The sequence below is a fragment of the Echinops telfairi genome, unplaced genomic scaffold, assembly GCF_000313985.2.
Source record: "Echinops telfairi isolate 266 unplaced genomic scaffold, ASM31398v2 ScPeMD7_7412;HRSCAF=8450, whole genome shotgun sequence".
Taxonomy (NCBI): Eukaryota; Metazoa; Chordata; class Mammalia; order Afrosoricida; family Tenrecidae; genus Echinops; species Echinops telfairi.
This window is the reverse complement of record NW_022111312.1, coordinates 3,453,824-3,463,693: the sequence shown is the minus strand read 5'-3', so window position 1 is coordinate 3,463,693 and position 9,870 is coordinate 3,453,824. Positions and strand designations below refer to the sequence as shown.

Here is a 9,870-nt window from a genome sequence, read left to right as displayed (position 1 = left end):
ACTTCCTGGTCCCCAGGGCTCAAAGTGCAGGCACCTTCTCCTAGGTCCCTTCCAGGACCGGCGCTCCTTAGGACTTCCGGTGGCTGATAGTGTCCAAACAGATGGCCAGGCCTTTCTTTGGAGACACCTCGGGGTGGACTGGAACCACCTACCTCTGGCTTAGCTGCTGAGCTGCCTTCCCGTGTGCACCACCCAGGCTTGCTGCCCATGCCAGACTCTGCTGACCTGCTGCCTTAGATAGCGGTGCTGTGGGTCGTTTGGAGGCCAAGGAGAGCCGGCAGCGAGCCTGGCTTTGAGAAGAGCAAGGAGGATTCTAAACCAAGCTCAGACTCCCCGAGCTCGAATCTCTGGATGCAGGCCCTTGCCCCACACTGCTGCTGCAGTGGCTTCCAACCAGCCGCCTGTAGATCAGCGGCTGAGCACTGAAGATTTGTGCCACCCAGGGGCCCTGTAGGGAGCCCTGTTGGCACCTTGGCGAAGCACTGGCCTGTCAACCAAAAGGGTAAACCCAGCAGCGGCTCTCAGGGAGAGAGATGTGGCAGGTTGCTTCCCTAAAGATGACCCAACGCCTGGGAAACCCCAAGAGGCAGTGCTGGTCTGGCCTCTTGGGTTGCTGTGAGTTAGAATCAAGTCGTTGGCAATGGCTTTGGTTTGGGTTAGGGAACCGCTCATTGGAAATTTGATAGAATGCTGGCGATGTGCTTGGAACACTCAGCTGTTAACTCAGAAGTGGGTGCTTTGGGCCCAGCAGACACTCCATGGGAGAAAGAAGTCTGCTTCCTTAAAGGTTTAAAGCCCTCTGGGGCCATTTTCCACTATCTTGCAGGGTCTCTGACTTGGAACTGATGGGGTGGCAGTGGGGAATGTGTTCCTTTTAATCTTGGGGGGTCTGTCTTCTAGAGCAGAACTGTCCAATAGAAATACCATGCAAGTTACCTATGTAATTCTACATTTTCTAGTAGTCTGACCGTTAGGTTTTGTGTCAGCTTGGCTGGGCCAGGACTCTCAGAGCTTTGGCAGTTGGCAGTTGGCAGTTAAGAGATAGTAATCCCCCCTGAGGTGACCTGACACCAGATAGTCACTTCCATGAGGGGATCTGCTAGGAGCGGCCAATCAGCTGTACAACGATTAGGGCGGGATGCAACATCCTTAGGCAGAGCACCACCCTGATCCGATCAATTGAAAGGAAGTTTCCTAGGGGACTTGGACTGCTTCCTGTGTAAATGGTTGCTGTGGAAAAGCTCGATTGCTTTTTGCTGGGTCTGGATTCTGCATCTGGATCATGACTTCTAGTTCTTTAGACTTGAGCCAATGGCCTGCCATATTGCCTACCAGTCTTGGGAGTGAGCGCCCTGCCATCTGATCTGCCGACCTTGGATGCATCCACTTCTATGGCCACCAGCCTGACATTGCTGACCTTAGATTCATTCACCCCTGCGGCCGCCAGCCTATTGTCTTCCTGCCAAACTCTTGGGTTCACCAGCCTCCAGCCTGACCTCTGACCCACAGACTTGGAACATGCCCGGACTTGGACTTGCCAACTTCCGTCATTTTCTGGATACAAATCTATTTCTATACATACACATATACGCTTGACAGAGTTTGCGTCTCAGGAGAACCCCGCCTAAGACAAATAGCAACACTTTAAAAAGAAAAGCCATCAGCGAGAGGTGACATTACATTTGATTTAACTGAATTTAAAAAAATGTCATTTCAAAAAAAAAAAAGTCATTTCAAGAAGTAATCAATGTAATGATCGTTATCAAGAATCTGACATTTTTCTTTTGTACTGAATTGTGGAAACCCTGTATTTATTTTACATTGATAGCACATCTTGATTCAGACTAGTCATATTTCAAAAGCGAGATAGGCACATGTGGCTACTGACTACTCTGCTAGCCAGGACAGGGCTGGTCACGAATTTTCCTTTGAGAAATAACCGGTCTTGTGGACAATGGTGATGGATCCCGGGTAGGAGATCTGGTTTCTGTCCAGGGCCTGGGAGGTCAACCACTGTGACATTTCCTTCTATTATATGTAGGGTCTCTGTGAGTGGGGACAGACTCAATGACACTAACAGTACCATGTTATTTTTAGAACATGATAAATAAGTGTCTCAAGATCAGCCATCTATCTACACACGCAAGGGCAACCACCACAGACATTGTGATCTAGATCTTTTCATATTTTTTTGTGAATACATCCCCCCACCACAAACATGGAGTTCTCATTTCTTCTTCTTTTACACGCCAGCACACCACACGTTAAGTAACAAGATTTATTCCCATGAATGTCGTTTCTTCCTGTAGTTCTTCCTCCAAGAGAGAATTCATCACCCGCTGCCATCAGGTTGATTCTGACTCGAGGGCTTCCCAGGCTGACCCTCTTTATGGGAGCAGACAGCCTGAATGGTCTTCTGAGGAGCAGCTGGTGGGTTTGAACCACCGACCTTGAAGTTAGCAGTCCAGTGCTTACCCCTCAGCACCACAAACCACAATAAGTAAACTGGAGCGATCTTAATCCACTTTCCTCTGAACCAACTTGTCAAGGATGCTGGGGCAGCTGTCTGCGCCTGGAAATGTGTAATCTCAGAGACCCTAGAGGGAGGGTTACTGAACATCGGACACACCTGGATGGCAGCAAATGTCCTGTCCGAAGAATGATGCCCTGCTTATTTGTACCTGCCAGCTTCCTTAATAAACTCCATCATTGGGGACGGTGCCTGAGTTCAGGGTGGCCATTGCAATGAACGATCGAACCCAGCTGAAAGTAGCAAGCGCTGTGGGAGGCACCGTTGGGGTCAGAGGCGGGGGCAGGTGCCAGGTGGGGCATGTCGGCCTCGGGCAGCTGATGCTGGCTAGTCTCCTCCCACCTGTGTTCTCAGAGATCAGACACTCCCCTGCCCCCCAGGCATTCTTATTCTTAAAAAAAATCATTCTGCTTATTCAAGTGTCCCAAGCATCTTGTGGCAATTGTCCTTGTGGCTGAAGTGACCTTGCGATTCCATTTTTGCACACAGACCAAATCCAAGTGCAAACCAGACAAGTGTCCTTAGAGCACGGATGTTGAATTCTTCGGCAAGATGCAGCAAAGGCGAGCTGTCTGAAACGTAGCTTAGACCAGTGGTTCTCAACCTGTGGGTCATAACCCCTTTGGGGGGGGTGTCAAATGACCCTTTCACAGGGGTCACCCGATTCATCACAGTAGCAACATGACAGGGATGAAGTAGCAAGGAAAATAATGTTATGGTTGGGGGTCACCACCGCATGAGGAACTGCACGAAAGGGTCGCGGCATGAAGAAGGTTGAGAACCGCTGGCTTAGACTGAGGAGAGAGTGAGACCGTGGTGAGCTATGGTGGAAATTGTCTTAAAAGTCCAAGATGATGGCCTCTTGCCCTTGGTCGATGGCGCTACGTTCTTGTCCTCTTGCAAGAAAAAGAAACAGGAAATTCTCGAAGAAGCATTCGTTCGTGTATCATGTGATCGCACAGTGCAGGAGTAGGTTGTCTGGTCAAGCGGACAGCCCTCTGCAAAGAGGTCCCAGTTTAGATTGGACCCACTGGGGAGTGAAGGTGTATCTGAAGTCCTCCTGGAGTAGACCAGGAGTCCCTGGGTGATCTCCAGGTGCCCAGGAAGAAAGACCTGGTAATCCGCTTCCCAAAATGCCAGCCATTGGAAACTCCATGGAGCACAGTTGTCTGGCACCCAGGGCTTCTTTATGAGCTGGAGTTGAGGACAGCCAGGTTGGTGGCCCACATCACCAAGTGTTCTCTCGTCATCGTCCAGGTACAGATCATGAACTCTGCCGTGTGAGCGGGAAGCCCGCCCTTTCCCCAAAGGTAAATTGAACACTCAGAGAGGAGATGTGACTGGCTCACAGTCACACAGTGCGTTTGGGGCTGGAGCCAAGCATCATAACAGGCCTCTCACACCATGAAGATGGTGATTTGGTCTGCCGTATTGTTTCATCCTATCAGGCCTACCTCCTGGACAGGTTGGATGGAGTGGAGAAGGGGCCAACCCACCGGGTTTCCTTAGCCTTGTGCCCGGCCATTACTCCAGTAGAGTCACAGTTCTGCTCTGTCCTGTAGGGTCGCCAGGAGTTTGAGCTTTGTGCTCAGCCAGAGCTGAGCCTGTTTTGCTTTTCCCAGGACTGACTAACCAGCCCAACCTTCACTTTCTCTGGCCCTCCTTTGCAAGCATCTCACTGACAGCCCAGTTCTCTGCAGCCAGGAGCCCCGCTCAGAAGAACCTCTCCAGCTACTGGGTTGCCTCCAGTTGCAGGCGGCCGTGTGGAGGCCTGGATGACTTGGGTCCCCGCTCTATCTCGTCTTCCGCTTCAGTGATGATAGACTGGGCTTCCTATCAAAGCCTGCTCCAAGGACTCGTGCCTGGAGTCCTGCGAGGGAGTCCAAGCACTGGGAGGCCAGCAAGGTGAGCCAGTGCTTACAGAATCCCTACAGAGTAGCGAAGTTTGAGGGCAGTGCAAATGGGTCCCACCTGAAAAACTGTACCCGGGGGCCCCTCGGAAGAAAGGCCTGGCAGTCTCCTTCTGGAAAAAAACAAACAAACCAGCTGCTGAAAAGCCCCGCGGAGTGTCTGCAGCTTTAAGCTGACGCACACGGGCTGGCCATAGATGGAGTCTGTTCGATGGCCACTGTTCGGTTGTCTTTGCTTTATGATTTTGCTACGAGAGACTCTGCCTGTGCATATTATCTTATTAAAATCTCTCAGCTACCCCGTGAAGTGGTGCGTCATGTCCCCCTTACCAGATCAGGGCATGGACACTCAGAGAGGCTCAATCACCCTTCTGCAAGATTCTGCAGCTAGACCGTGACAGAGCCAGGATTCGAACACGGAACTGGATCGGGGTGCCCGTCTGGGCGGTGCTTTCTCCTACACCAGGTGGCCTTTTGACACGTGTTTCATTCCAGTGGGTGGGACATCATATGCCAGGTCAGGCACGCCCAGGTTTTCCTACACTTTCCCCATGTAGACACGTCCTCCACGCCTGGGGAAGGCGACCAACCATATTAAGGATGGAAATTGGGCTTCTTATTAGCCGCCACCCATGACTAGCCCTGGTGGTGGCTGCTTGGAATAAACAGGTTGTTGAGAAGGATTCAAAGGTGCCAGGAGAAAAGATGCTGTCTCGACTAGTGATGTCTGTCATGAGTGCAGGGATAGACGAGTGATGTCAGTCATGAATGCAGGGATTGATGAGTGATGTCTGTCACTAGAACAGGAAGAAAGTGACAGAGTGGGCCTCCTGGCATTCCAGGGAGCCCCGTGGCCCCTCGTGGGCACTTTTGCCCACTTGGTGGCATCTGGCTGAATTACAGGAGAAATGGGCCGATTTGATCCTCTTTTGTTGTTAGTTGCCATTGAGTCAGTATCAACTCCTTGAGTGGAACAGCATGGAGCGTCGCCGGGATGAGTGATCATCTTGATCCCTTGATGCCTGGTTGCAGCCACTTTGCTCATCCATCGCATGGAGGGTCTCCTGTCCTTCGGCTGACCCTACAAATGGCCTTGCCTAATGACGTGTCCAATGAAACCAGACCACGCCCCACCGTCCTTGCCTCTGAGGAGCACACTGACCGCGCTTCTTCCAAGACGGATTCATTCTTCTTCCTATTGGCGGTCCCCGGTGTATCCGATATCCCTCAGCCAACCCCACCATTCAAATGCATGGACCGGCTTCTGCCTACGTTTGTCATTGCCCGTACCTCTGAGTTGACGACAAAGGCCACAAGATGAGTTGGGTGTACCTGAGTCACCAGAAAGGTAGAGGTCTTCACAGCCATGTCTCTCAAGGGTGGGGGGAAGCATGCCACAGGAAGGACTTTCAAATACTATGAAACGCATCCCTTGTCCCCAGGGCAGAGCGGAGGCTGGCTACATTTCAAACTCACTGCCTCCCAGTCGACTCCCATAGCCACCCGATGGGACAGGGCAGCACTGCCCCTGTGGGCTTCCCAGACTGTGACCCCTGTGAAAGCCGGAGATTGACTAAGGAAGCCCGAAGAAGAATCAATGCATTTGAATTGTGGGCAGTCCCAAAGACAAACACATCTGTCTTGGAATGAGGACAGCTCCTTAGAGGCCAGGACGGCGAGACTTCATCTCATGGACTTTGACCATGTTGTCGGGAGAGGCCAGTTGCTGAGGAAGGACATCGTGCCTGATAAAGTGGAGGGACAGCAACAAAGAGGAAGGCCCTCAAGGACATGGAGGGACACAATGGCTGCAACAATGGGCTCAAGCACAGGGACTGGATGGCACATGACTGGGAGGTGTGTTATCTGTTGTGCATATGGTTGCCAGGGGTCGGAACCAACTCAATGGCCCTATCAAAGAAGACGACAATCACCCCCACTCTTTAGGGAGTGGAAAGTCTCTTCTTTTACCCGCAGAGCAGCTGCTGGTCTCGAACCGCTGACCTTTCGGATCCTGCTGGGTGGTTCTGACACACCTCTCTCTCTCTTCAAACCCTGAGTCACCCTTTGGGGAGAGGGCAGCCTGTGGGCTGTCATTTGCATTTCCTCTGGGAAGTGACCGGCGGGTCCAATCCATTGCTTGAACACTTGGGGCCAGCAGCTCACGTCTGCGAGGAGGACCTTTCGGAAACCAGGAATGAGAAACACCACCAGCGTGTCCAGGATAGTCCTACTTTATTTGTGGCTACATCATCACAGAGAGAGGCGGTGGCCGGTTCCGCATGCACCGGAAGGGGGTGTCTATGCTAGGCTGGGAGGTGGCTACAAGGCTCGGGCGAGCGCGTCCCCCCCGCCAGGGCGCCGAGAGCGCGCACATGCTTATTCCAGTGCCAACACCGTGTCAGGCTCAGGCAACGCAGCCAGCATGCTTTCTCCTAGGGACGCTGAGAGGGGGCAGGGGCTGGGGCAACATGGGGAGAGGGAGGGCCCAGAGGAAAGATGGAGGCCGGGAGGCTGCTGGCCACCTGGGGGGGAGGGAAGAGCTTGTTCTTTAGAAAAACGGTAGGTCAAGGTGTCGGGATGTCGGTGTCTTCTGATGAATTACACAGGGAGCTGGGCAGGAGGGCAGGCTAACCCTCTCAAGACTGGCAGAAGAAAGGAGTTTACTAGCAGCCTCTGGTGATCTTCTTAAGAGTGCGGTGGTGATGGCTGGGACGTGGGAAAACCACTTCGTTCTCTCAGTCCTCCAATATGTAACCTGTGGTCTCCTCTCCCAGGCTTCCTTGTCTTGAGGAAGAGAGGGAGTAGTTTGTGATGGGCGCCGGGGACTAGCCTTTGGTGTCGAAGTCTCTTGGCCACTCTCTAAAGGGTTCCATCCAGGAGGGGGCTTCCTTCTCCAAACCAACTTGGTACAGAGAGGGTAAGAGACAGAAAGAGACCAAGAGAGTGAACGAGATGGAGAGAGAGAGAGAGAGAAGGGGAGAGAAGGTGGTCCAGAGTCAGACACAGGCATGAGAGTCAGAGCGGCAGCTCGGAAAGTGTGTTATTGAACTAAGGAGCGGAGGAAGGAGGAGGATGGGGTGCTGGGGGTGCAGTGTCTCTTCCATGCCTCCTAGGCCCACTTGGGGAGGCCAGAGCTACGTGTGTCCCTCCGTGGACGTGCCTACCCCCATTCCGGGGAAGTGCCACGTGGGGTGGCTTCAGCAGTTAGCCCATGGCCCGAGGGGCGCAGGCTTTGCCTTTAGAAGAAGCAGTGGTTTTAGAGAGCCTACGGGGACTTGGAGATTCGCAGTTTTCTGAATCTGTGGTCAGGCTGGTCCAGAGAGAATACTTTTCTTTTTGCTTGTATCCTCCCCTTAGGAAACATGTAGCGAGCTTGGAGAGAGGCAGGGAGACGTGGAGGGAGGAGGGGCGAGGGTGAGGAAGCAAGGGGAGACCTGAATGCAGAGGGGAGGAAGGAAGAGAGTGGAGGGAGGACGAGGTGGGAGAGAACCAGTAACTCATTTCTTGTCTAGGAAGCAAAACAGGGGACCCCTGGAAGGTGGAGAGAAGATTGTTTTGCATATTCTACATCCCTTTGGAACAAGGAGTGGGGTCCTAGTCCTCAGACAGTTTCAGTACCCTGGCCTCTTTCCCTGGCCACGATCTTGGGGGGTGGGGAGGAAGGGGCCGGCAGGCACGTGTTGTGAAGGATGGAGTCCCCCTGGGTGGTGCCAACCATCACCACACTCAGGTGCTAACCGAAGGTTGGCGGCTTGCAGTTCCGTGGAGGTGCCTCATAAGAAAAGCCTGACAATCTTGCGCGCACGGAAACCCCTGCGGGCACAGCGCTACACCCACACGCTCACCAGGAGGCCAAGTCCAGTGGATGACTTTGTTTCGCTTGTCTTGGAAGAGCAATGGCCCCAGAGCCTGCCCGTCCACCCAGCCTGGTCCACGGACCTCCTGATCGAGGGCAGACACGGACGCCACATGGGCCACACTAATGGGGACGGGGGCTGGGGCTGGGGCTGGGGGAGTGGGTTCAAGGCCAGAAGTGTCCGGAAACAGTTCTGAAAAACTCTAATCTAGGGGACCTACGCAGGGATTACATGAATGCCCAGTGGGCTCCGCCCACAGCGCTCCCTCCTCCAGGGACCCGGTGGGGCGGGGCTGCTCTGGAGTTTACACAGCAGGGCAAGGGGGAGGCCTCCCAGGCAGGGGTGGGGCAGGGCTGGAGGCCCTGGGAAGAGAGACCAGGGGGCAGGGGGCAGGCTAGAGGGGCCTGGGGGCCTGGCGTCGGGGCCGGCCCCACTAATCGCTCGACACGTGGTTCTCATTCTGCAGCTGATGCCAACGCTCGATCTTCTTGTCCTTGTTTTTCAGACACTCGTACCAGTGCTTCAAGCGCTCTCCCTTGGCCGAGATCCCCAGCTGGCAGCCTCCTGCAGGGCGGGCGACAGCAGGGCACAGGCAGGTTACAGCCATGGGGTACACACGGGCTCTCGTTCCAGGCCCCAAGGTCTCCCTGGGGAAAACTGACACCGGGCAGTGGCCCCCTCCACGACTTGGGTTCGGGGAGGCAGATCAACCAAGACCAACCCATTGCCATCGAGACCCAGTGGATTCGGACTCACGACGACCCTGTAGGACAGGGTGGAACTGCCCCTGTGGGTTTCCGAGACTGTGCACCTTTACAGGAGTATAAAAGCCTCCTCTTTGTCTCTTGGGGCAGCCGGTGGCTTTGAACCGCATTGTGCTTTCTACTCATGTGAACAGTTACAGTCTCAGAAAGCCACAGGGGCAGGGGGTGGTCACTGTGAGTCTCGGAAACCCACAGGGGGGTGGATGTGGGTTGGCATTGACTGGAAGGCAGGGAGTTTGGTTTTCGTTTGTCCTTGTGGCCAGCAGCCCGGGGGCAGATAGGTAGTACACAAAGAAGAGTGGACATGTTTCTCTGTAGAGCAGTGTTTCCCAAAGTGGCAAGTGGGGACGCTGGATCTAGGTGGCTGCAGAAACCTAGCCTAAATCAGTGGTTCTCAACCTGTGGGTCATGACCCTTTGGGGGTCGAATGACCCTTTCGCAGGGGTCGCCCGACTCATCACAGTAGCAAAACGACAGGGATGAAGTAGCAATGAAAATAATTGTATGGTTGGGGGGTCACCACCCCATGAGGAGCTGTGTGAAAGGGTCACGGCATGAGGAAGGTTGAAGACCAGTGCTCTAGATGATGGGCTACAGTACAAATAGTTTTAATTGTCAGGGACCTGCTGAGTGTTTATGTTTCCTGGTGTGGGGGCTGTAGCCAAGTACGTTTGGGAATACAGTGAACCCTCGCCACTTCGTGCTTCGACTTCCGCGGCTTCGCTCTATCGTGGTTTTTGCGTAACAGCACCCACTGCCTACACCCGCTCCTTCAGAGGAAAAAGACGGCGACCCACCTGTAGAGT

At 53.8% G+C, this 9,870-nt stretch overlaps 2 protein-coding genes across 2 annotated transcripts in view; both read right to left on the bottom strand.

Annotated features, from left to right (window-relative positions):
* LOC101643318 (2'-5'-oligoadenylate synthase 3) overlaps positions 1–5,808 on the bottom strand; it is a 37,340-nt gene extending 31,532 nt beyond the window's left edge. Inside the window, exon 1 of the mRNA XM_045296695.1 lies at positions 5,731–5,808. Within this exon, the coding sequence (XP_045152630.1) occupies positions 5,731–5,808 (78 nt within the window). The remainder of the gene's footprint in view (positions 1–5,730) is intronic.
* Positions 5,809–6,658: 850 nt separating this feature from the next.
* Positions 6,659–9,870, bottom strand: part of RPH3A (rabphilin 3A) — a 129,537-nt gene continuing 126,325 nt past the window's right edge. Inside the window, exon 22 of the mRNA XM_045296694.1 lies at positions 6,659–8,864. Coding sequence (XP_045152629.1) covers positions 8,734–8,864 — 131 coding nt within the window. The 3' untranslated portion in view covers positions 6,659–8,733. The remainder of the gene's footprint in view (positions 8,865–9,870) is intronic.